We start from the raw sequence: 27,484 nt of genomic DNA on the forward strand, positions 1-27,484 counted from the left end.
GATCAGTTTTAGATTAGTCAAATGTTCACAGAAGTCCAGATTTGACAGTAATATTTTATTTTCAAAATTGTTTACTAGAGATGAACTACTATCATAATTAGAATGGATGGAGAACAAAAACAAAGAGGATTACTAACATCCTCTAGAAATCTACCCCATACAAAATAATGATCTGCCTCCCATTGTTTTAAGGGTGGATAATGCTATCCACTAGATTAAATCTCTTTCCATTGGATTGCACAGTATATTCTGTTAGCACTTATCCACTGGATGGAGATTTATTTGGAGGGTGGGTATCCCCCTTTGGAATAACTGAGCCTAGAATTCAGGAGTGATTGTAGCAACTGGGGCTTACAAGACATTCAACATTCCACAAAAAGTGAACTACAAGTAAATTTGGTTGTAAGTTTTGTCTTCAGCCAAGTAATTGCAACAAAATTTAGTCTAACATACCAAAAAAGTTTCTTCATTATTCCTTCTTTTTCCATATTAAACAATTCTTCACCAATGGGGTACGATTGTCTGGTCAAATAATCCTTAGGACGAATTTGGAGGGATTCTATTCACTGGGCCTGAGGACAGTATGACAATACAATCACCCAAGTTACTATTAGAGAAAAACTTTTGTCCATGATTTCATCTGTCTCCTTCATAGAAATATTGAGAAATCATACATCACCCAGTTTGAAAATTAGTGCTTCTGAATCCTGGTCACCAATGTTGTAAAGGGTAATTTAACCCTTTCACTCCCACAAGTGACCAAGACAGAATTTCTCCTTACAATATCAACACAATATCAAGCAGGTAGGTGATGAGAATAGAGAAGAATATCAATTATGGGATTATTAGTTGATCCAATACCAAATTCTCTGAACTAACATCATAAGAATTATATGGCAGATAGTAAGGAGAATTACTAATTAGACCTTGGGAGTAAAAGGGTTAAAGAAGATATGAACCCAGTCTTTAACCAATAAGAATGTAAAAACCTTAAGCAAGACAAGACCATAATAGATCCGAGACAAATTTTTATCCACGACCCTCACTGTATTTCCGTTTTTGTTTGTTGGTGGTAGGCAACAGAAACCTTCTAACTTTCAGACCATTTTGTGCTGGCTACTTTGTGAATTGCAGATATATAGTTAGTTTTTTCAGCTCTAAACCAAACAAGATATATTATTCTAGCTGTTTTGATCTGAAATGGTTTGGATCAAGATGATCAAGCATAAAACCCAACCAAAAACTCAGAGGATCATCTTTTCTTAACTCTTTACACCCTAACATCAGTATGCATATTCTCCATACTGTTCTTTATACATTTCCTAAGGTGCTGAAAAGGAGAATTTGTTTACCGATCAAAAGCTTCTTTCATTGGTGACCATTTCCTTTATTCTCATGACCTCAATGTGCAATGCAGGGCTGATATTGTGGGGAGAAATTAGATGCTGATCACTCTAAGGGTTTATATTTTTAGCCAATTGTCAATAATCTGTGATTAGAATTTCCAAATAAAGATTTCAATGCGAGAAATATCCAAATATTAGGATCTACTCCTAGAAAATATAATACAAGTTGAATTATTTGCAATTAAAATAATTTCTATTTATAATCTTTATAATAATTATGATCATCTAAATTGTTGCTTTATGTTGAAATCAATTGCCAACTTTGATACAAAAAAAAAAAACCAGACATTTCAGTAATTCCCCAGAATTTTGTGATAAGTGTCCACATTCTCAAAAAAGAACACAACAGTTTCTTTCTCCTGCTTGTGAGGCTTCATTTACTTCGACCACCTTTCCTTTTCCTTCTGAAGTTCCAGAGTTCTGTCCTGGCATGTCAAGTTCTTTTCTTATTTTTGCCAATTGCACTTCATGAACTTTTGTAATTGTTTGTGTAAAGGCTTCTTCGACATTTGTAGCATCCAAAGCTGATGCCTCAATGAATGACAATCCTGCGTCATTGGCATATTTCTTGGCATCTTCTGTAAGAACTGCTCGCAGGTGTTTCAAATCACATTTGTTTCCAACAAGCATGGTGACAATGGAGGACTCTGCATGTTCACGTACTTCCAAAAGCCAGCGTGCCACATTCTCAAAAGTTTTCTGTTTTGATAAATCATAGACCAATACAGCACCAACAGCTCCGCGGTAATAGGCACTTGTAATTGCACGGTAACGTTCCTGGCCAGCTGTATCCCAAACCTTACATGGCAAAATAGAATATTAAACAACAAGAAGTCAAACAGAGAAAGACATTTTTTATCTTCCCACAAGTAAGGAACAAAGAACAAATTCTAATTCCCCATAAGGAATTGAACCCCAGACCTTTGGATTCCATGCTCCAATGCTCTACCACTGAGCCACAGAGACTCTATAGCGAGCAAGGCCCATTATGAAGTTCATGCACGACAAGCGTCCTGCATACTGTTAGGATTGAACATTCTGAAATTCCTGATACCTAATTTTTTGGTTTTGTATTCTCCAATAAATCTCTCCAGTGCACTTCCCCCTCACTTTTTCACAGTCATGTTTTTTCGAGGTGTTTCCAAGAACAAAGGAAGTACTTCCTTGTATATCAGTCACAACTCAAAATTTAACCCTTTCACTTCCAAGGGAGACCAAAAAATAGAGTTCCTCTAAGCAATTTAAATGTATTTTTAACACAGAGGAAGGAATATATGATGACTATGAAATTTTGTATGATTTACCACCAAATAAATCTCAGTGATAAAATAATAATTATAAATATACAAGGTCAAAGGAAGACTGTCACAGTAATAAATACTGAGGAAAAAAATAATAAATAAAAAGAGTTCTTCACCCTTTAACTCCCAAGATGGGATTGTCAATTCTCCCCTCTAGCTTCTTACATTTTCTTGTAAATTAGTTATGAGAATTTGGTGTTAGATCAAGATAAAGGGCTTACATGTGTCAGAAACATTGTGCCCTTACCAAAAACAATATGCACTAAAAAATGTTTACCGGATAAGGGTAAATTTTACCTGAATTGACCAATCAAAAGACCTTTGTTTCCTTACATTTCCTGCTGGATAAAGTTTACCCGAATGGAGTAAATTTTTTACCGCATGCAATTCCCTAAATAGAACACTTAGAAATAGTTTTCTAGTAGACTTCTCCTGTAGAAGTACGAAAAATATTATTCCATAGGAAGTGACCAATAACTGTTGGACTGAATCTTCAAATACTCGTTCTGAAGGGACTAAGCTTCAGGTCCTGCAAAGATTTACTTCTAGTGGCACGATCATGGTTCCCAGAAACAGAAGACAGTGCAAAAGAAGATGATTTTTTCATTGTTGTTTAAGGTGCAATTCCTCTTCTCCTCTCTTACACTTATATTATTTTGTATTGTTTTTGTTTTCCTGTATGTAATTTTTAACTTAAAGGACATCTTAACCCTTTAACTCCCATGAGTGACCAAGACAGAGTTTCTCCTTACAATATCAATGAAATATTAAGCAGACAAGTGATGAGAATAAAGGAAGATATTCATTAGGGCATTATTAATTGATTCAATACCAAATTCTCCCAACTAATATCACAAGAACAGGGCCGGAAATTGCGCCTAATACAGGCGCCAATGCGACTAAATTTTTTACTTTGGCGACCAAATCCTGAAAATTAGACGCCAAATTGGCGACTAGAACGTTTCATCATAACCTTACTTAGAGATATAGTAAATTAAAAAGATTTGCAAAGATAAATCCAAAGCAAACTTCCTTGTTAAGTTTGTTTCCAAAACACAGCACAGGCATCAAGATCGATAACTAGACGCCATCTTGGATTTAGGTGAGCTTGAACGTTGCATATCATCCATCTTAGTGTCTACTTTATAGCACGTTAAAGATCTTTTCCCTAACTTAATTTCTAGAACAATGACAGCGTAAATAAAAAGGGTTTGTTTGTCTTTGAAAATGGCAACCAACTTCTTTTGAATTGGCTACCACTTTGAAGAATTTAGGAGCCAAGTGGCTATCAGGAAAAAAAATTAATTTCACGCCCTGAAGAACTATATGGCAGACAGTAAGGAGAATTACTAATGAGATCTTGGGAGTTAAAGGCTTAATAGCTTGCCATGTTATTCCCTTCTCCATTTTCTTTCTCTTCTTGGTAATTGTTCAAAAGGTTGTTGAAATCGAGGAAATAAAAAATATGAATACAAATAAATAAGAAACGTATGGTAGATAGTATTGTAAATAACTTTTTGGACCTTGCGAATGAAAGGGTTAATGATTATTTCCTCTTGTTTATCCTACTGAAAGGATGTTGTACTGTAATTATTTTGCTTTAGCACCCAGGGTGCTTATTTTTTTATGGTACCTTTGGGGGGTGGGGAGTGCTTGTTCAAAACAGAGTGCTTATTTCTTTCATGGGAAACAGCAGAATGTGGTAAAAAAAAAGCTTTAATGCTTATTTGAAAAGGAACGATATCAAAAACTGTAAAAGTAAAAAAAATACAGTGAACATTCACATAATAATGGTAGGGAGAGTACTCTAGCTGTGCTATCTCTGAACCAAAATAGGGAAGCTTATTGGAATGAGGGTGCTTACATCCTCTAAACAAACAACTATTTTGAAAGGGGGCGCTTACTAGAGAGGGGGTGCTTTTTAGAAGGAGGATGCTAAATTGAACCCTTTTGTAAGGTTCATTTAGCACCATGTTGCATAAGGTTATCTTGCAAGGATATCATAATTAACATTTAACATAACAAGATTGCATCATTTCACCATACCTCTCTGTATTATATCAGAGATAATGTCTCTTGGCAAGAAAACAGATGATTTCAGCCAGGAAAAAAACAAAAATATTCCTGACAAAATTCATGGCGAACTTTGGTCAAATCACGCTCTTAAGACAAGCCCCACAAAGCAAATGGCATGTGAAGATTATGGAAAGACATCAAATCTTTTCCGTTTTGTAAGCGTTTCTTTGCATTTTCAAAATTCCCCGTTGTTCTAAATCAAGACATCGTTAACTCGAAGAATACAAGCCTCTGATCGATATGGACACTCGACATGATCAATCATTCATGCAGCGATTGTACTTTAAACTAAAAGGGATCATGCCAAAATGTATTGTTAATGAACAAAGGATTAACAATATGTTAATATTTCAGTTTAAACTTTAACGACTTAACTCCTTGTTAATCTAGCAACCTCGCATGGAGGAATTTTATTTATTCCTGAATTATCAAATTAAGCTTATTTCCGCTTTTAAGCCCTACTAGCGCAAAGAAAAATTTAGACAAAATAATCGAATGTAATATTTTTAAACAGCTTGATACTCACCTACATTTCAACACAAAACATGCAGAGCATTTAACACTCCTCTTCACTCAAACGCAAGAAGGGATTTTTTTCATCTGAAAATAGAGCCAAGTACGACATACCTGTGCTTTGATCACTTTGCCATCTACTTGAATACTTCGTGTGGCAAATTCAACACCGATGGTTGATTTCGACTCAAGGTCGAATTCGTTTCGCGTGAAACGAGATAGAAGGGAAGATTTTCCAACGCCAGAATCGCCAATCAAGACAATCTTGTAGAGATAGTCATAATGATCGTATCTTCCGCCGGCCATGCCTTTAGTACAAAAACCCGAGAGGGCCGCAAAATTAGGAGATCAAACTCACTGGGCGAGCATCCACCTCTATAGCTATGCAGGGTATGTACCACGTGACTATCCGCGGGAATGCTAGTGAGGGTCGTCACGCAACGATTCTTCTTAGCGTTGCGTGACGAGTTGTCTAGCTGGACTAAAATGTACTCTGCTCAGATGTTCAGGCATTTCGCCCCAGATCTCTGGTTTATTCAAAATTAAATTAGTGCTTATTTATTTATCCTTATTTTTCGACAGTTCAAGTTACGATTTTTGAACAGTTAGCATATCCATATACCAAATAAAGGTCCAATCGTTGTCCGCGAGAGACCATGGGGTACTGGACATGACAACATAGTAGCCCGGCCTCCAATGGTGGACATTCGAGAAGCCCTTATCCAGGTAAATTTTTCTAAATTATTATTTGTATTTAAACCTGGTAAGTTCAGAAAATTTTTGAACATTATAAATCGAGGGGTTTTCAAACTTTTATATGGTTTTTTTTAGCTTAAAATTATCCCTCTATTGAGTCTCGCAAGGAGTCTGAAAAATTAAACAGCCGAAATCTGCAAACTTAACGGTCGTAGGAAGAGGTCTAGAGAATTTTTCTGAACATCCTTCAGTAATTACTTAATTGGCGGGTGAAATGTTCGCCAGAAAGTCGAGTTTTATTTCCTGCTCTTTTCAAAATTTTTGATAGATTTTAATGACTCCTTTCGTTCTCACAGTACAACTCGCTTGAAGTGAAATTTCTAATGGCGGTTTCAATTAACTTTAACTAGACCCTGTGAGCAGGGTAACTGGGATAACTGGATGGTACTGGATCCTTGGAATCAAGTGTAGTATTTGTCCGCTGTTTTTTAAAATAGCATCATAATGATTGATTTTTCTGTAATTTTTAGCCATCCCTTTTGCAGCAGTAAACTTAACGAAAGGTTAGTTGCACAGCAACCATGGATTCTCAAGATCCGCTAAGGATCTCAGCTGACAATGAAACACACAAGAAACAGAGGAAAAGAACCAAGAAAATTATTGGGCAACTTCAAGAACAGGTTGAAAATATTTGTTTCACAGAACAATAGCAAGCGATTAGAGATGAAGCCCTTTCACTCCCAAAAAGGCAGCCAAAAGGAATTTCTTTTTTCAACAGCTATACAATTTTAAGTAAAGTGACAAGGCAGAGGAAAAAATTGGTGTTGATTTCACACCGAATTCCCAGAACTGAATTTAAAAGATTTGTGTGGTGATCAATGAGGAGAATTAAAGGGTTAATCATGCTTGTAGAGCTCCTTCATCTCATGCACGAGTCTCACAGATACAAATTCATCTTATACTCTCATGCTGGAGTTTTTATTTCTCATGCATTTCATGCATCTTGTTTTAAATTTGTTTTTTAGTATGCAAACTGTACCTATAAAATGATTTATCCTTTTAAGTATAATTTGATTACTTCTTGTTCTCTTTATACCCAAACACTTTCCAACTGTTCAAATTTTCATGCACTCATACCCATATATCTGCCCATAAAGGTGATGCCAGGGACATCACAGTCAAGGCTATGCAGTCAAAAGTCTCACTCTTTGCCAGCAAATTAAGTTGAGAGCTCTGTGCTTGGAAGTGACAAATTCTATCAGAATGCACTCTTTTGACCCGAAAAAAAAGCCAGTGTATTAAATAAAAATAATCTGATTTCCAAGTGAATACCCACCCCTGGGTAATTTTCTTGTTATGAGAAACAGAGCATTTCTTTTGTTTTAACCCTTTACACCCTAACATCAGAATGCATATTCTCCATACTGTTCTCTATACATTTCCTTACAATAAATAGGTGCTGATGAGGAGAATTTGTTTAACAATCAAGAACTCCTGTAGTTGATGATCATTTTCTCTATTCTTGTGACCTAAATGGTTTGATTCAGGGGGATAATGTAAGGAGAAATTGGATGCTGGTCACTCTTAGGGGTCAAGGTTAAACACTATCATTATAAGAATCACAAAGAAAACATCTATTTGATATATTTTTTTGATTTGGGTATTTTTCAAAAGCCAAACTCAAGCTTGTTTAAGAGAATTAAAATAAATTATTTTTAAATTAAGTTATAGTTCACCTACAAAAAACTACACAAAATCATCAGAGTCCAAGAAAACTGTCTTCAAAATGTGCTTAAGCTGGTTATGTGCAATGCTCTTTAAGTGAAACATTTGTTTGCTTATAAACAGATTGAGTTTTACTTTGGAGATTCTAACCTCCAAAAGGACCGTTTTATGAAACAGGAGATAAACAAACACCCAGAAGGATGTGAGTATTTTGTTTTAAGTTTAAATTAAAAGAGTCATGTTTTCTTATAATCACAGATAACATCTAATCTCCATCCTTTTGGTTTTCTCCAAAGTTGTTGAAGTTTATTGTAGGAAATGTCAATGTTGTTGTTTGGCACCCTAAAGCATTGTTATAATAAAGTGAGGTAAATAGAGAAAAATGTGTTTTGTCTTGTCACGAGCATGGGACAAATAAAAAACTTCTGAGTCTCCATGAGGAATTGGACCTCAGGCCTTCACATTCTGCACTCTGATGCTCTACCACTGAGCCACAGAGACTCTACGGTGGTTGAGGCTTATTACCCTTCTCTAAGAACCTCTCATGATTGTTTTCTTTCAGATCTCAATATCTCAACCATTGCCAGTTTCAACAGAATGAAACAGATTACAAATGATTTAAACCTTGTGGTTAAAGCAATGAAAACATCTTCAATGCTTGAGGTTGGTTTTACAAACTGTTTTAAAAAAAATATATTGTAGGCTTGCACTGTTGAAAGTATTTTTCAATGTGATTTGTAGCAGATACAAAATGAATTGAGGTCAAACCAAAGGAAAATACCTCTTGAAAGGGCTCTTGATATCATTGGAAAAAAATTCTTGCTGAAATTGAGGGTTTTTTCTGTTATTTATTTTTAATGGATTTTAGGTCAGTGGTGATGACTCAATGGTCAGGCGAAAGACTCCTGTTCCTGAACCACGGAATGTAGATAAAGAGACTATTTATGTTGTAAGTATTTTAACACTGGCAAAAAAAACAAGATCACTAATGCCATTATTTTTTCAACTGGTACAAGAAAGGTGCAATTTTACATAATGTGCTCAAACATGACTCAACAAAATTACAAGTTGCAATCAAATTTAAGTCAATGAAACAATCCTTACCCACTGATTTAGAACCACTAGATCTTGATTTTAAAATCTTGCAATATATACCGCTTACTACCAGAGTTTGAGGTCTGTAGTAAAAGTTACAGCCAGATTTAATCCTTTAACTCCCAGAAGTGATAAAACTGTAACTTCACCCTATTATATCCATTCATTATCCAGCAAACAGGTAACGAGAATACTCAAACATATCAGGAAGAAGTTGTTGTCTTTCAAGATCTAACACCAAATTCTCAAAACTAATTTAAAAAGAAATGGGTAACATCTGGGAGGGGAGAATTAACACTGGGATTTTGGGAGTGAAAGGGTTAAGGCCTGAGCGGGACAGGAGTGGGCCATATATTCAATTATAAAATAAAGGTTTGGGCTGGAAAAATAAGGTTAGTAAGATATTTATTATATCTTTGGGTTCAATCAGAGGGGGAGGATTTCCATTCAAACATATTTTTTTTAATTTAGCAGGCTGTACAGTGAAATATGGCCTGCTAAATTGACCAATCATCACGCATGTACTGACTAAGAAATACAATAAGACTGTAAACTCAGAATGAGCTAAGAAAAAATGCTTTTTTTTTAATTTGTAAACCAGGCAAATTAACATATGATTCTAGGCAAAAGCTGTTTAGAAAATGAAGGTCTGTCCTAGGCATCATTAATTCTCCTGCTACACTAGGAGATGACAGGAAGGGCTGTTTTTCTGTGACTTTGTTGGCATGATCTTGTGGAAAAGGTTCCTGGGAACTCCACCTTTTATTATAATTCTTTACACCCTAACATCAGTAAGGATATTCTCCATACTGTTCTCTATACATTTTCAATGTTATTGACAAGGAGAATTTGTTTAACAATCAAGAGCTTCTTTAGTTGGTGATCATTTTATTTATTCTCATGACCTAAAATATTTTATTCTGGGGGTGATATTGTCAGGAGAAATTAGATCTTAGTCACTTTTAAGGGTAAAGGGTTATTGCCCATGAGTGATTTATGGTTTGTAAGAAATGATTTTATTAATAGCTTGAGAAAGATGGTTACATTTTGAGCTTGTTGATGGAGAAGAGAAAGATGTCTTTTTGTCCTGTTATGAGTGTGGGACAATGGAAAAAGTTTCAGTCCTCATGAGGATTCAAACCAAAGACCTTGGGATCATCAGAGTGCAGAATCTGAAGATCTAAGGTTCGATTCCTTAAGGTGACTTAGAATTTTTTTCTCTGTTCCAAGCTCATGAGAAGACAAAGAAACATCTTTTTCCAGTTATAATGCTCTTTATCATTATCTTAATGTAGGAAAGACTTCCTCCATATGCTGATCATGACTGGGTCAAAGAAATTTTCAGCAAGTATGGAAAAGTAGTTTACATTAGGTAGGTGCTGAGATCTTATTAGAAATTCTCATTACTGTCAGCCATACAATTCTTATGATGCTAGTGGGGAGAATTTGACATCTGATCAACTTATGATCCTTAATTGGTATTTTTCTTTATTGTCTTTTGTTGCTTAATGTTGTACTGGTTTTGTAAGGGGAAATTCTGTCTTGGTCAGGATTAACGACAGTTGAGTTGGCCAAACTTTTTTAAAAGCCTGGCTTGCAGTCTGGATTGCTTATCAGGTAGAAATTGTTATCTTGATCTCTAACCAAATTCTTTTAACTAATTTGCAAGGAAATGTGTAGCAGCTAGAGGAGAAAATTAACTATCACGTCAGGAGTCATGATAATTTTGCTATTCGATCAACAATTTCCCCTTACCGTAATTGATATTTTTCTTTATTCTTGTCAGTTGTCTGCGTGATATTGTATTAATATTCTGAGTAGAAATTCTGTCTCAGTCACTAATGGAGGGTAATGTGTTAATTTTTTTTTCTGTCAATGATCTTTTAGCATCCCAAGATTCAAACAGACTGGAGACATTAAAGGATTTGCCTTTGTAGAATTTGAATCTGCTAAGGTGGCTCAAGAAGCAGTTGAGGTACTTGTTTTTTTTTTTCCTCCAATAATTGAACATGATTTATTTCATTCAGTCGAGTTTTCCCGCGCTTTCTGGTAGTACAATTTTGAATCCTCATTGTTTCCTTGTCATATTTTTCTTTGGTCTGCAGTGTTCTCCTTTTCAGGCAGTAACCGGTAACATTTACCGCCTGTAGTACCTCTTAATACCGTTTAAAATTGTTTGGAATTCTTGAAAATTCGACAAGTAAAAGGATTGCTTTACCTGTTTGAAAACTTTTTTTGACCTGTCATGCTTAAAATAAGGGAGAACCCTGGGTCTGATTGGCTGTTATGATACTTTTTCTTTCGATGTTTAAAGCGCTTGAAAACAGGTTTCCTGTATTCAAGTCTTAAGATTAGCTAAAACTGGAATTTATGATCACCTGTTGGGATAAATGGTTTATAGATAAGAAGATTTTAAGGTTGGAATAACATTTTGCAGGTTTTTAACAAAGAAGGAAGAATCAAACAAAGTAGTGAACCAGAAAAGAGTGAAAATGGTGTCAATGCCGAACAGTCAAATGAACAACACAAGGTGACGAAACCAAAACGAAAACGCTCTCATAGCGAGTCAGAAGTGGACGGACAAAAAACCAGCCGTGAAAGGAAGAGGAAGAGAACTACAAGTGAATCTTCGGTAGACTCTGAGGCCAACGAGCCGCTGATAGATGTGAGGCCGAGTGATGGAGGCAAAAGAAAAGGTAAAGAATATAAGACGACTGAACAAGATGGCGGTAAGGGGACAGAAAATGGGGAGAAGGGAGGGAAAGACGCGGACGGAAAGGACAAAAAGGGAAAGAAGTTTGTTCGGTGGCAGGAAGGTGATGAACAACGGAGCAGCGATAAAACTGAGAGCGGAGAAAAATCTCGTAAAAGATCCCATGATGATTCTACAAGCGGCGAAGAGAGCGTGGAGCAGAAACGACAGAAGATGATTGACAAGTCGGATATGACCTCGAAAAAGGCTTCTGAGGAGAGTGGCGAAGATGAAACTGTTGAGGGAGACAAGAAACACAAGAAAAGGAAGAGGAAAAAGAAGGAGAAGAAAGAAAATAAATTACCACACTTAAGAGTAATCTCTAAGTAAGTTAGTTTACATTCTGTTCTGTTCATAACATAAATTCTCTTTAGTTTTTTTCGGCTGATTTCATGTGATATATTTGGGAGAGTTGAATGTTGACCACGACACTTTTTATGCTGTTCTAATCAAACTTTTTCCTTTTACAAAGAAAAATCAAGGGAATGATTAATCATTCCGAATTAAGTGAATTCGCAAAGTTTTTTGGGAATAATTTATGAGGATTTAGAACAGAGTTCCATGACATTTGGCATATTTACCTGATTCGAGAAAGTTCGAAGGAAAAACTCTCTAATGACTGAAATTGTCAATTTTTTGCTGAATGCTGAGTGGCACTGAGTGGAATTAAGAGTTCATTATTTTTTTGTTTGTTCTGAAGGTTAGAATGGCTCGAGCTGAAAAAGGAGTATAAAACCCTGCAACGCGAAGCCATGAAGAACTTGAAAAAACAACTGCAAGAAAAAATTCCCGTCAACTCCAGTCAAGCTGGAAACAAACCTCTAAAGTCAACACAAAACAGAGCTGATGCGTCATATAAGGAGACCGAAGAAAAATCCTCACAAGATGGTGGCGCAACTGTAAAGACGCTATCGTACACTCCAGGAGTTTTGTTAAAGTTCCATTGTCAAGGTCGTGGAATGACCAAAAAAGAGTTGAGGGTGAGAGGAAATAAGATTGCCTAGCGAAACGCAGCGGTCAAACTTCTGTGCATGTGCGACATTGTAATGACTAGGTGGCGTGCTTTCAGGCTTCCAGAGCCAAGTTGTTTCACACGAGTTTCAAACAGCCGCATAAGCTAGTAAGTCACGGTGTTCTAAAAGTGTGTTACTTTTTTGATAAAGCTCAAAACACGATGGGGGGTTTTGCTTGAAAAGCAGTTGTTTCTTATGCTTCCCATTGAAAGTTTGCGCGGGAAATCAGCGTGCGGCCGGTAAAAGTTTATCTCCTTGCACATGCCTCTCTCGTTTGACCGCTGTGTTCATTTAATCAGACCTGGATGACTTGATACAGTACCTGTGCGGATATCGCACATGTCGCTGGTTCAAATATAAGCGGAGCACTTTGTTATAAATATTTAGGGCGAAAAATGCATGTTGTTTTTCTTTTTTGTACTCGCTTCTCCTAAACACACAAGGTCATGGATAAATTATGAGCGTTTCCTTTTTCCAATTTGTAATCGTAGGAGAAAATTTCATGGTCTGCTCCCGTGGCGTATTTAGATCTAGAAGAAGGCAGTGTTGAGGTAAGGTAAATCTTTCCTAAATAACCGTGACATGATTATATTGACATGGTTTACACAATTCCCTCTAACATCATCACTTTTTGACATTTCTTTTTTATTTCCTTGGTTTGCTGCTGGGCCGAGCATTCATGCAGTATGTAAGAGGGAAGGCGCAAAATTTCAAATTACGTCATGCCATGTACAATAGCGCGACTGCTCTTCCAGTTAGGTTCTTTAAGTAACCGCTGTTTGGGAGCCCGCGCTCCCTCCCACCCCAGCATATTTCTAGCCAAGAATCTGTTTAATGTAAGATCATTATTGAAACACATTTTTTTTAATTTTCGCAGGGTTATGTTCGTTTTCATACGGCAGAAAATTGTAACTTGGTGCTGAAAAAAATGTCATCTGCAAACGATGAACTGCAGCTCAACAAACTGACGGGTAATTTTAATTAGCTTCCTAGAGGTCTGGAGAAATAAAACCTTCAAGTTTCGATGGAAAGTTGGGGAAAATGAAAATTTGAAAGCACCCGCGTGTGTTCTCGCACGCGCGCGTTAGTCCTGCTCTCGCCGCGCGCCTACTATACGTCTCGCGCGTCTCGCGTAGTTCAGACTACGGTATGAAAGGCCTGAAAAGCTTTTTTCGGGAAATTGAACGAAAAAGACTGTTTGCTGGTAGAATGGACGGCTGTAAGGTGATATCAGACGCCACTCGTACATGTTCAATGAACAATTTTGATTAATTATGCGAGAGAAACTTTATCTCTATAAGGAAAAGTCAAGGAACTTTGAAACCGAAGTATGTGGTAACAAGATGATTACATAATGACAGATTGAAGAGAAAAAGGGTTTACCTCATATTATAGAATTCTCTCAGTTATTGCAAGCAGACTCTCAAATGTTTCCATCTTGTATTTACGCTTATTAAAGGCAATTCTAGCCTTTTTATTTTACTTTTTATCTTTGAATTTGCAGAGAAGGAAGAAATATCATATTGGGAAAAGATAAATGCTGACCGTATGAGTAGATATAATTCTAAGAGGGAGAAAAAACGAGGGACCGAAAAGGTAAGAATTCTTGATTTAACAGGTTCTATCATGACTAGGGCGTTCGTATTCCTTTCTTTGCCCTCTATATGGGAATTTCAAATTCTAATGCAAGAACTTTATAAATTCAGCAGGGCTGAAAATTAACTCCAGTGCTTGGTGGCCAGTCGGGCAAGTTTCCTTGAATTCTTAGTGGCCAATCCCAAAATGAAGTAGCCCTTGATTTCCCATGGCTTTTAACGGAGCGTTAACTAAAAGGAAAGAACAAGCTCGTGAAATCATTGTTAAAACGGCTCGGAATTTCCACTTCAGAACTAAAAAATTCGCTAAAATTGGATGATCTTAGAGTCCAGGATAAAAACAAAGAGAAACGTAGTCCAATTAAATTACATATTGAGTTTTATTTTAACTTTGTACTTCGCATAATCTACATTACAACTTTTCGAAATTCTGTAGCATAGTTGCACATCGGGCGTTCAAAACTTAACTTTTGGTGGCCCTGGTCAGTTTAACTCGCCACTGGCGACCGTGCAACCGCCAATTATTTGCCCCGAATTTAGTGCAAGTACTTTAAGGCGCTAAGAAAAACATGCTACTTGAAGCTTCATTTTCTTTCTGTAGAGCAGCCTCTCGCAGAGGAAGATTATGCCAATGTAAACATCATAAGATCATAAGAGGTTAAGAGTTAATTATGAGATTCAATCGCTCCGACGAAGGGCTAACGCTCGAAACGTCAGCTTCTTCACTCTTTACGGTGGCCAATTTACGTTTTCAACTCAGTTGTTAACACTAAATTACCAGCTATACTCTCCCACTGACGCAGCACCACAGTTTCTTTAGAAACTTACCTCCTTTATTCATTATATATTGTTTGGCCAACCTTCTTTGCGCGACTAACTTGAAAACAGAAATCAAACATAATGAACTTTTTTGAGGTGTTGAACGGGTTCTTTCATTTTGCCTGTCAAAAAAAGTTTATGTCAAATATCCCAGCTACATGCAGCTTTCCGATGACCTTGGTAGGTCTTTTTCGTGGAAACCAAAGCCATTTTGCCCTGAGCTGCAGGAAGAACATCATCCTGTGCGTTTTTTAAATCTTCTATCGTAGCATTGTTTTCTGAAATTGCTGCTTTGCGTGAAGTGGAAACTTCATGCATCGTTTGGTCGTAGACACGTGGACTTTTTTAACCCTTTAAATCCCATGACTGACCAAAACAGAATTTCTCCTTACAATATCAATACAATATCAAACAGACAAGTGATGGGAATAAAGACAAATATTAATTATGGGATCATTAGTTGATCCAATACCTAATTCTTTAAACCAACGTAATAAGAATTGTATGACAGACAGTAGGGAGAATTACCAATGAGATCTGGAGAGTGTTAAGGTTAATGACTCAGATGTAAAGGTTGAAGTTTTTAAGATTGTTTCTATAAAAATAGCGTGACTCTAAGACTCGTCACTTTTGCTTGCCGCTCGGTTAAAAAATTAGGTAGCGAGAGAATTTGAAATGCAGACTGAACTGATATAAGTTAATGGTTTTCTGTGGTTCTATAAACTTATGAATTTTCGTAACTTACGGAGTTGTTTAGACGAGATTCATTTATAGTTGCCAATGTTTCTGTCGTTTATTTGATGGATTAATCTCGTTTGGTCTCGCCTTTTGGTCAGTGCTGAAACCCAAACAGGGTTACAAAACTGTGTAATAACAACAAATTCAACGAAGCGCTTTTGATTTGGCGGTAATTGTTGGATCACGCAGGCGGCAGCGCTTTGAGTTGGAATACAAAGCCAGCCAATCAAAACTAACCGCTGTGAGAAGCTCATTTAATTCCAAGTGACGTCAAGTCAAGTCAAAGATACATTGCTAGCACTCTGCTGATGAACAGCATCGACATGAAAGAGGGCAACCAGAATTTATTCTCACCAATGTCAAACGTAGCAGAGTCGTAACGTAATGAAAAAAGTCAGTCCAGACCCATTCCGTTCACCAGATATATTTTCTACTAACACACAGACATAATGTTTTTCTAGAAAACCCTCCGACTGACTGGGGTCACTTGTCATTGTGTCATTTAGCTTTATTTACAGGCTAAGTACACGAACATAACATAACATGTGTTATGACGAAATCTTGTGTACCTCTAGGAAAGGAACGATTCGAAGAAACATTAGTCAGGATGCTACTAGATACATTTCGCTAGAATGAGCGCAGGTCACTACAATAATAGTATCTTAACTTTCTCTTGGTCAGTCGAGCGCTAAGTTAATGCGGTTGCCGGAGGGACCCCGACAAACCCACGCATTATTTCCTAATGGTTATAAAAATAAAAAAACAATGCTGTTCTGTGATGCGTTACACTGTAACTGTGCATACGACAGCTGTGTTGATTGATTATCAGAACCAACAAAACTATGCAAATTTCAAAGGGAAATAAAGCATACTCAAGTTTCCTCTACAAATTTAGAGAAGGATTGAAGTTCTAAAACATGTTTTTAATTTCGTATTTACCGACAGTCGCTTGAATCCAAGGCTTTTGCTGATTATTCTGTGGCTTTCGAAAAATATGTAACCACTGTTATCAATGATGTAGCTGACTTTTCTTTTCTGCTATGTGAGGTGTTCTTCAGTGGTATTGGAGCAGTGGTATCTGAAATTTATCTTCATCTACGAACATGTTGGCTGAGAAGTTCCAGTCTTGTGATTACAATTTTAACATCGTCAAACTTCTTCTCGCTCGCAATTCAACGCTCTGTTACTTACGGCGGGGAGAACAACGAGGTAATTTCCATGAATAACTTGAATGGAATCGCTGAAAGATTTGGCGGTAAAGAAAAATTTGAGCAAACTCAGCTTTTTGAAATTTCTTATTTGGATCGTAGCCTGCGTTCTTCTATTTACAATCTTCATTTTAATCGAAACCGCCGACTCGAAGTCTGACATCCGCTGTGATGCAGAATTCAAAGACAAGGATGAGAAGGACCTCATCCGTGAGAAGTGTTTTGATAAATACCAGGAGGAATACAACAAATTCCCCGTGTATGGCTTCGTCCTTATTAATTGCTTCATTCTCGCAATTGTCCCTATTATTTACTCGCTTTGCCTCAAATCGAGGGTTGACGGGCTCGAAACCCCTAACCGAAATGTCGAGGGACAGCTCCAGCAAAGTAGAGTTCTTTTTACCGCGTACTGTTGTCAACTAGCCGCCACAATTGTTTTGGCGACTGTTTTTATCATCGTATTGCAGATTCACGGTTTTCGTGCGAGTACCAATTTTCCGTCGAATTTTGAATGTAATCCTTTGAAACAAGGTTCCAATTCCTCGGTATTTTCATCTTCAAACGGCTCACGGGCAAACACCGATATTTACCCGTGTCGCAATACACGAGCAAACAAGAAATTCGGTGGAAGTTTTGCCCTGACTGTTTTCAATGGAATCTGGGCCTTTCTCGCATTTATTGAACTTGTTTGGATCTTATCACGGGCTAGGAATGGTACTCAGTTCATGGATGACTCTCAATTTTATGCTGATCATTTAAGATCCAACCGTGGGCAAGAGCAGAGTGAAGAGGCAGTACCTCTTTCCTCTCTTCGATTCAGCCAAGACTCCGAGGAGGATAGCGCGAGTTCATTACCTGAACAACACCCGGTAATCGAGCCTGAACAACAAACGGAACTGCAAGCGGAATTGACACGTTTGAAGGATTGTATAAAAGAACGCACAGAGCGACTTGAAGATCTGAATCAACCTATTCGACCTCGACCAGGAGAAGGCTCAAAACCTAAAGATCAAGAGCTCGATCCAATTTTTGTTAAGTTGGTAATCCATGATCGTATAGCGAACTATGGCTTTCCTGAAGATAGACAGGAACAACTCAGAGTATTCCCGAAACCGAAATCGAATCAGTCTGAATATGTACCTTGGCAAGATATCATTGATAGTAATAACAAACATATTCTTCTTGTTGGACGTCCAGGCATTGGTAAAACAATCTTATCCACTAAGCTGCTTCGAGGGTCTGCATTCAATGAGTTCAAGTACCAGCATTTTGATGTTGCATTCCTTGTGAAATTTAGGCACTATAACTCTAGAGGAGAGGACCTTGATCTTCGTAAATTGCTGTCTTGCTCAGAAACAGTAAGCCAAGATCTGGATGATGAGGTCTGGAACTACATTATCACTAACCCAACCAAAGTTCTGTTAATTTTTGATGGAATTGACGAGTTTAATGCCAGGTCAGCGATCTCCAATGATGACTCGCGTTTCAATGACTCAGAGGAAGAGAAAATGCCTCTCCATTGTCTCTACAAAAAAATAGCCTCTGGAAAACTTCTTAAGGGTGCCACTGTTATTACCACATCACGACCAACTGCTTCCTCATGTGTTAGACAGCTGAGATTTGACAAAGTATTGGAAATTCTTGGCTTTACATCTGAAGAAATTGAAGACTATGTGACGAGGTTTACCAAAGAAGACCAGAATCCCGAAACCGAAAAGAAAGCAATATGGCAACACATCAGCACCAACTTCATTCTCTTTACTTTGTGCTATGTTCCGGTGAACTGTTTTATCATTTGTTCCTGCTTGTCATGGTGGCGTTCCCGTAGCAAAAGTTTACCTACAAAGCTTACTAAGATATACAGTACAGCGCTTAAGATTTTCTACTTCAGACATAATGATAAATATCGCATGAGTGAAGAAGCCCGTGATCAGCTTTTTTTAAAACCATTTCACGAGTTACCCACTGGATGTAAAGAGGAATTTCAAAGACTAGGAAAAATTGCTTTTGATGGAATTAAAGAAGAGAGACTGCTTTTTACTTCAGAAGAAGTTAAAGGACTAGAGGATTGTGGATTGCTCCATCGTTTACCTGACCTGCCTACCCAGGAGGGACTTGATGAGGACAAAGCTCAATACTGCTTCATTCACCTTACATTTCAGGAATTCCTTGCTGCTAAGCATGTGGTTGATACCATGACAGAAGCCCAAGCATTGGAACAATTTATCACTGATCACATCAATGAAGGTTCATGGCAATTAGTGGTACAATTTGTGGCTGGATTATTAGTTGACACTGATGAAGTTAAACAACTGCAATTTAGCAAAATTTTGATGAAGCTTCTTCCCATGTCAACTTCTAAAGTAGGAGGTCAACTGGGACTGCTAGATACAGAGTGCTTGATGACCGAAAAACCAACTGTATCAATTCGTTGGCCGCATGGTGAAAGTGAAACAAATTTAGCTGTGACCATATGTAAATGTTTATACGAGCTAGACATAAAGCAGGAATCTTCCATAACAAGTAAAATGGAAGAAATGTCTTTTGATGAGGTGTGGTTTGGTCAATGCAAACTAGCACCTGCCGACTGTACAGCAATTTTACATTTGCTTAAAAATCGTGATGAAAAATTCATGCTGTATTTGGGATTTAACCTCATGGGTGATTTAGGTTGCATGGAAATTAAAAAATGGATTGTTAAAAGTAATTGCGTGGGGTTGGACTTGACTCATAACAATATAGGAGAAAAAGGAGTAGAATACTTATGTGATACACTGAAACTTGAAAATTGTAATCTCACTGTGCTAATCCTGGATGGTAATCACATTGGAGACAAAGCAGCAGAACTCCTGAGTACTGCAATTAAAGATGGAAATTGTAAACTAACTAGGCTCAACCTGAACGGAACCAAAATTGGAGTCAAAGGAGTAGAACACCTGAAAGATGCACTAAAATGTATAAATAATAATCTCACCGAGTTAAAGTTGGCTTTTAATGACATAGGAGACGAAGGAGCAAAATACTTAAGTGACTCACTGAAATGTGAAAATTGTAAACTCACTGTGCTAAAGCTAAGACAGGATTATTTGGGAGACAAAGGAGCAGAACACCTTAGTAATGCACTAAAAGATGTAAAGTGCAAACTCTCTGCACTGAACTTAAGAGGAAACATTATAGGAGCAAAAGGAGCAGAAGTCCTGAGTGATGCACTGAAAGACAAAAATTGTTACCTCACCATGCTAGACCTGGGAGATAATAATGTAGGAGACAAAGGAGCAGAACTCTTGAAAGATTCACTAAAATGTGCAAAATGTGAACTCACTGTGTTATACCTGGATTTTAACAAGATAGGGGACATTGGAGCTAAACACCTGAGTGATGCAATTAAAGATGGAAATTGTAAACTAACTTGGCTGAACCTGGGCCAAAACAACATAGGAGACCAAGGAGTAGAATACCTGAGTAATGCACTAAAAGATAGGAATCGCAAACTCCCTAGGCTGAGGGTGAGACTGGGAGGTAACCGACTGGGTGTTGCATTTATAGACCTAGGTTGAGTTATTTTTGAAACATTAAGCATTTAGCCTCCCTTTATCTCTGTATCAGCGGCAACATCTTTACTATTTATAATTGTAGGAAATAAAAGAGGAAGATGTTGGAAACTTTACGCTTTGTTTCTTGTAACAAGAAGGAAAAGATATCTGATGGGTTTCTGTACATAGGATACACAATTTGATCAAATTCAATTACAATACAGCATAATTGGGTGAAAATATTACATTGTGTAGCAGCAAAGCCGCTGAAATTATAATGAATTGTGGTCAATGCACCCAGAACCAGCAAAACCTGAACAGACTATACCTTTTTGGATTAAAAAAAAAAAGCCACGGAATACACAGCTGCTTTGAAATAATTCAATGTTTATGCCATAAGTACAGTTTGCTTTTTACTGACTTGTCAAGTATCAAAAAACACAGTTTGTGTTATGAAGACAGATTATTAAGAAAATGCCATGAAGGGAAATGAATACTTGTTCAACATATTGGGATGTACAAGTTACTGACAGTAAAATCCCAATAAATGTATGATACCCATCCAGAGAGTTTTTGGTTCTCAATAGTGAGGATTCAAGGCATTAGAAATGACTTGGAGGAGCTGAACAACATTAGTGCATGTCACAAGTTTGGGCATGTATCCATAGCAACAGTGTATATTGATTGTGTTAAAAGTGATGATATCCTTTACCATTTAAAACTCTATGGAGCAAAAATAATTTGGTAGCTATTGATGATGAATGGCAAGAAGACATATTGACATGGTTGCAGCTTAAGCCACATAAAATGGGTGTTTGCAATTAAATAATAACAACTTACAGTTAAATTTTGACAAATGTGCAACAATAAAGCTATTGTGAGCATAGGAAATTTTGTGTCCTTGTTGAAGGACAATCTGTAATGCAAGTCTTATGCTGCACCTATCCACTTTTATCGTGAGCTGGGTAAAAGACTGCGAGTGACTGTATCAAGTGGCTGTAGATCCTCATTAAATTCCAGAGTGTACTGGGTGTTTGGTCATGGGTTGGTCTCCTGTTGGACCTGGGGTCTATTGCAAAAATCTCTCTCTGTAATGGCTGTTCATGGAAGTTGAATTAAAACTTACAATTTGGTGGATATGCTTTTACAAGACAGGAGGACAAAAAATTGGCATAAGTAACTTGGCGGATATGAAATTTGAAAAAAACTGGATGCATATTTGCATTTATTCAGGCTTTCTGTTGGAAAGAAACTTTGTTTTGAATGCCTGCAGTTACCTAATTTTTTTATGCAATTGTTTTATCCTGTAACTGTTTGTCTTGTTATGCCAGAGATGCAGGTTTCTCACATATGTATACAGAGAGTAGAAAACAGCATTTGTTATGTAGTGTGTAGAATCTTTTCTGGGATGGGGTGGGGGGAGGTAGTGCCATATATTATTGGCTGTTATTTCAATACTTATTACTAAGGATTATTTCCTTTTTTTTTCTTGTTAGTTTTGACTTGATTAAATTTTGTTTTGTGGGTTGAGGGGTTGTAGCAGGGTGAGTCATTTGCCAAATAGGCTGTCTTCTTATGTTTTCATTTTCTTGGTTAACAAAAGATTCTAGGCTGAGATAGCTTTTAATTATAAACAGCCTCAACTGTTAGGGTGATGACATTGAACCCATGCAAGAAAACCAATTGCTTATTTTTCGTATCACCAAAAGAAAACAAAAAGTTACCACTATAGCTTATTAGCAGATGAACTTTTAATTTAATGGGGTTGTTAGAATGGTTCTCATGAACCTATGAAATATACTTTGGCATATTTTGTATTATTACCCTCCAATTTGTTTGTTTCCATTTGGAGTTACAAGGCTAGTATACTTTAGCTAATACATTTTGGTTTATTGGTTAGAATAATTTTATTAAACCTGGTGAGTACTAAGTAACTGTTCGTGTTTAGGTTGATTTCCATTTTCCGTGAAACAATTTGCTACATGAGCTGATCACTCTTGCAAGAACACATCAGTTTGTAACTAGAAAACAATGTTAAATATCAGCTGGCACGATATTTTATCTTTCTTATGCTTTGATGAATTCTTTCACGACAGTTAAACTAAAATGTCGTTTTATTTAATAGTTCTTTTGCATTTACATGACAGAACTATGTAGGTGACATGGGTATACATGAAAGAATACGTGCATAGACAAATTCTCTAACCTTTCTTCTCTTGTTCCTTAAACTTTTCAAACTTCGTATTGGTATTCTGCTTGGTTCGCGATCGCGTCTACAAACACGATGCTATTTGCGTTTTTGCTTCGATTAACATTAGATAGCTCAGTTAATATAGCATGTTTCTAGATGAAAGATTCACTCACAAATGTTCGCTTATAAAGAAATCTCTCGTAAAGTTCATGAAATATTTTAGTGTGGGTCTACCGCGAACGCTGTGTGCATATTTTGTATGCGTTTTGAGCGTATTACACTCAGTATCTGTGCTGGTTCTGCACTGCAAACACTTCTCTTCTTCCGCCATTACACCATGCCATGTGCTCACCTCGTCAGTCAAAATGTTTTGTGCATGCATAAGAGTCAACACGTAGCGCATGCGTGTTAAGTACTTGACTGCTGAAATTTCAACTCGGGCGTCTGAGTAAAAACAGAAACTGCTGAAACATCATCAGTCTGGAGACCCTCTGGGCTGAGGAATGATTGACATTAACGCAAACAGCATTATCCGCTACCAGTGGGCTGCCGTTGGTGTGAATATGTGATGATCGTGTAGACTAATCAACTTTCGCCGCCCCTCCCCCCACCGTCCACTCTAGCCCTTAATCAAACGTGGCCGGTCGGATAAATGATCGCGATCTTATGAGACGCTTGCACAGAAGGCTAACTGTTGTCAACCATATTTTTATCCCATTTTTAGGTTTCAAAAAAGGCAGAAGCACTACAAGTCCAGCGACAAAGTCATATACGTTTTAAAGACAGCGATGGTGAAGAGGAAACCTAAGATCAGAAGTGAAAAGAGCCCCACATGTATCCGAGGCAAACATTTTCTCTCGTGGGCTTCGTACTTGGACTTAAAGGCCGGTGCACTTCAAATGCGACAACTTTTAAGAGCCGTGGCCATTAAATACTATTTGATTATACTAAAACACAAGGAGGGTGCGGGCCGCTTTTTCCAATACAGTGACCTATGTTGCCATACCAAATAGAGGTATTGACAGGCTCCTAGCTCGTTCTGGTCATTAAGTTAGGAAATGAGGCTACAAACTCGCGCAGTGCTAAAAAAGGAAGGTTCTTGATCTCGACGCAACCTTCAAAGTTGGAATAAGTGGCTAGAATAGGAAGCTTTATAAAATCTATACTATTCTTCATCCCCCCACCCCCCCTGTTCGCGACGATTGATCCTCCTCGGCCCCGTTCCCCCTGAAATCACCCTCAAAATGTTCCCCACCCCTCCCCTCCATAAATAATGACAGGTCCCCTAACCCTTTACCTCCCATGAGTGACTAAGAGAGAATTTCTCCTCACGATAGAAATACAATAGCAAGCAGAGAAGTGATGAGAATACGGTCAAGTTAGGGGATTATCAGTTGATCCGATACTAAATTCTCCAAATTGACATCATAAGAATTGTATGGCAGACAGTAAGGAGAATTATCAGTGAGATCTTAGGAGTTAAAGGGTGAACGAAAGCTTAGAATTGGACTAAACATGTGAGCTTGTCGATTAATCTCCCACTTTATTCTAGTACAAACTATCATGATGTCAAGATGGTCAACAACAAAAAATTTGTTATCTTGTGTTCAGCCACTGTTGGTTTAGTCTAAGATTCCTCGGCCAAAGGAAATCGTGATTTATGGTGTGTACAACAGCATGGATGAATCGTTAATTTTGTATTTATCAGCAAAGTTTTGCGCTTTGTTGCCCAGTTTCTTTGTGTGCTTCTTTTTTCTTATAAACCTTTCCTCTTGCTCAAACAATCCCTCTTTGTCCCACTCGTCGCAAAATCGCGAACTCTTTAATCGATTCCAGAGATCCCTCTTTATGCAAACGAGAACTACGAGGACTTAAAACAGATGGGAAAATATGTGAATATGAGCAGTTTTGACATAAGAATGCAGTTTCTTTCTTAAAGGATAAATCACTGTAACTGGTTTGGTTTAGGGTGAATTCGCCCCATTGCAAGCTCGCCCCTACCTCCTTTCCGGCTTCGCCCTGTAACGTAAAATAAGTTCGCCCCTACCTAAACCAGTTCGCCCCAAATAGTTTACTTTCCTCAAAACGTATTCCTACAGAAATAATGACGCTTTTACAACCAACATGCAATTTTCACAGCGAGACCATAACAAAGTGCGAACAACATGCAAATTCTGGATCAATATCAGTATCTGGGCGAATTCCCCCCTACCCCTCTCCTAACCCAACATTAACCTTAACTTGTTGTCAATTGACTGTTGTTGAGTTAGGGGAGGGGTAGGTGGGCAGTTGCTCAGATACTGATATTGTTCCCAAATTCTTAGCTGTGTCAATCCTTTAACCCCTAAGAGTGACTGGCATCTAATTTCTCTCTACCAGATCATCCCTGAATAAAACATTAAGGTCATGAGAATAAAGGAAAAGATCACCAGCTAAAGAAGCTCTTGATTGTGAAACAAATTCTCCTTTTCAGAAACCTAAGAAATGTATAGAGAAAGTATGGAGAGTATGCATATTGATGTCAGGGTGTAAATGGTTAAAACGCACGACTAATGGCAAAGCTGCTATATTACTCGTCTTTGTTTTGTTTTAGTCATATTTTGTGTGATTTAAGTACCTGAACTAAGTCTACTTTTAGAGTGAACATAAGCAGAGTCAAACCTTGAGCTCATGGCGACTAAAGAAATATTTAAAAAAAAGAGTTAAAAAGATGGGGTGGATTCGTTTTACGTTAGGGTGGCAAACTTGCAGTGGGACGATTTTGATAGTTACCGCTGGTTTTTCAGGTCTGTGGTAGATGAAAGAAAAGGCCATGTGGATAGCCAGACCATAATAAGAAAGGTCTTGGTATTCTGAAACCATACCTTATACTCACCCCCCTCCCCCCTATGATGATACTGATAATGAAATTAGTGACCTAAGCGTTTGCAAATTACGTAAGTTTAAGAAAACTTTCTACAGGAGCTGAAAATTGATGGAAATGACCAAAATTATACAAATTAGCAGCATCAGTCTATTAGGATCAGAACTGCTCTTAATTATGGATAACTTTTTCTATTTTGCCTGTAGGGTACCATAAGCGAGTTCATGTTGACAGTCCGGGCCATAAACAGTTTTTTCTATACCATGACGTCATGAAACATGGCGTTACAATCCAATTTTTAAAACCTTAGAAAACTTAAACTTTGGTTGAAATTCCTAATACAGTTTTCTTGAATTTTTAATATCCGCACAATATGTCCCCTTAATCCCTGTTGGGGCCACAGTTATTGGCGGTTGGTTTTGTAGTAAAAAGAGCCAGTCAGAGTAACGATGCATGAGTGGGAAGCGACGGAAAAGAGATAAGAGTCGCGGAACCATAAAGGGAGGGGTGGGTGGGAAAGCTTCAGCGGATGCGGAGGGAGTTGAAGAAAACAGAGAAAGGAATTTCGGGACTATACAGGGAGTGGTGGGTAGGGAAGCTTTGGAGGATGAGATAGAAGTTGAACGTCTCATTAGTAGGACTTGTCACTGCAGCTTCATAAAAAAAAAAAGAAAAACAAGAAGAAAAACTTACCAGAAATCAATACTAGCGAGGTACAACCGCTTATAATAGCTAACAGTGGGGTGTCCGTTTTCTCACAAGTCTTCCAGTTCCAATCGTCGCAGTTTTTTGTTTCATTTTTCTCGTTTTTGACTCCATAAACTTTACACAGTAGTTGTGTCTCGCACCAAAAGCATGAAGGATCTTGTACGCATCTGTTACAGTTTTCTGCGCCGCTGCAAGCCAATGTAGAGTTCGTTGTTTGACTGCAAAGAAGCCTTGATCCCAGGTAAAAAGCTGCCGAGACAGCAAGTAAAGTTTTTTGCAGGAGATTCATGGTTGGCAGACAAAAGTAAAGCTCCTTTCATTAGAAAATGTATTTTAAGCGATTTTAATTCGGGTGCAACGCATTGAATACGGTTAATTCGTCAACCTCTGAGTTTAAATCTGCGCGTGCAAGCTTAGAGTCTTATCAACGAGACAAGACATTCTTTTTTCTTATCGACGTAGCTTCAATTAATTTTGAAATCGCTCTGAAACACTAGTACCACACAGAGGAGGAAAAATAAGCCGTTTTTATTGTATTTATTTCTTAAAACTCGAGTTTTATACAGGGTTGCTAAGTTACCAACTTCTTAAGTTGTTATGCAATGTCATCTAATGTTCACAGCTTCCAATGAGGTTGGGATACCTGTGATTGCACAACGTGAGCATAATTTTTTTACCATTCCTAAACAAAGCGCATTAAAAAAGTACAGATCTGGCGAGTAAGGATGTAGTGCCCAGGGTGTTATCTCGGAAACTCGGTTGTATTGCATCAGGCCTATGTCATGTCTCCACGCATGTATAACCACGCGCATTTCCGTTATATATTGCTGACGTGGTTAATATAAACTTCCCTACGTGGCAACTTCTGCCAGGAAATTCTTGTCAAAAGCTACTTATCTAATTGGCGATAAAGATCTATTAAAAATTCCAAGCTGGCTTTCTTCCACTTGATGCAAAATATTTTTATTCCCTTCTTAAGCGAGAGTGCATCGTGTCGCAGGACCTTGCAGAAAACCTACATAAAGGTAAGATATATTGGTATAGTATTAAATCTAGATATTTTTCAGATCGTGATTCGCAATTCTTGCCAATCCTTTCCATCTTAACTCACCCTTTCTCTTTTGAGGTTAATCTTTTGTCTTTGATATTTGTCCACGCAGACAAATAATTATACAAGATTTTATCCTGATAAAGTGTGATACATACTTCAATCAACTCGTAAAACTAACAACATATGCTGGCAATCAAACTT

General features: G+C 37.6%; 4 protein-coding genes across 5 annotated transcripts; 2 read left to right on the plus strand and 2 right to left on the minus strand.

Annotated features, from left to right (window-relative positions):
* Window positions 1-36: 36 nt before the first annotated feature.
* On the minus strand, window positions 37-5,682 carry LOC131768356 (uncharacterized). The gene is made up of 2 exons (XM_059084093.2): window positions 5,411-5,682; window positions 37-2,204 (listed from the first exon to the last, which is right to left on the minus strand). The coding sequence occupies exons 1-2, from the start codon at window positions 5,600-5,602 to the stop codon at window positions 1,737-1,739; spliced, it is 660 nt and encodes a 219-aa protein (XP_058940076.2). The 5' UTR covers window positions 5,603-5,682; the 3' UTR covers window positions 37-1,736.
* Window positions 5,683-5,984: 302 nt separating this feature from the next.
* LOC131768372 (la-related protein 7) lies at window positions 5,985-24,720 on the plus strand. 2 transcript variants are annotated; one of them, XM_059084112.2, is made up of 13 exons: window positions 5,985-6,022; window positions 6,523-6,672; window positions 7,841-7,919; window positions 8,280-8,380; window positions 8,586-8,666; window positions 10,108-10,184; window positions 10,700-10,787; window positions 11,250-11,890; window positions 12,265-12,544; window positions 13,069-13,128; window positions 13,455-13,548; window positions 14,082-14,173; window positions 23,386-24,720. In XM_059084112.2, exons 2-13 carry the CDS (start codon window positions 6,574-6,576, stop codon window positions 23,467-23,469), a joined length of 1,776 nt encoding a protein of 591 aa, XP_058940095.2. In that variant the 5' UTR covers window positions 5,985-6,022; window positions 6,523-6,573; the 3' UTR covers window positions 23,470-24,720. The 2 variants fall into 2 exon arrangements, with proteins under 2 accessions (XP_058940095.2, XP_066016384.1); XM_066160287.1 differs by having other exon boundaries at window positions 5,988-6,022; window positions 6,538-6,672.
* On the plus strand, window positions 16,871-20,775 carry LOC131768369 (protein NLRC3-like). Its single transcript, XM_059084106.2, has one exon. The coding sequence runs from the start codon at window positions 16,961-16,963 to the stop codon at window positions 20,492-20,494; it is 3,534 nt and encodes a 1,177-aa protein (XP_058940089.2). The 5' UTR covers window positions 16,871-16,960; the 3' UTR covers window positions 20,495-20,775.
* On the minus strand, window positions 24,320-26,521 carry LOC131768371 (pituitary tumor-transforming gene 1 protein-interacting protein-like). Its single transcript, XM_059084111.2, has 2 exons — window positions 26,218-26,521; window positions 24,320-24,531 (listed from the first exon to the last, which is right to left on the minus strand). Exons 1-2 carry the CDS (start codon window positions 26,519-26,521, stop codon window positions 24,320-24,322), a joined length of 516 nt encoding a protein of 171 aa, XP_058940094.2.
* Between the last annotated feature and the right edge of the window lie 963 nt (window positions 26,522-27,484).

This window comes from Pocillopora verrucosa, chromosome 13 (assembly GCF_036669915.1).
Source record: "Pocillopora verrucosa isolate sample1 chromosome 13, ASM3666991v2, whole genome shotgun sequence".
Classification (NCBI taxonomy): domain Eukaryota; kingdom Metazoa; phylum Cnidaria; class Anthozoa; order Scleractinia; family Pocilloporidae; genus Pocillopora; species Pocillopora verrucosa.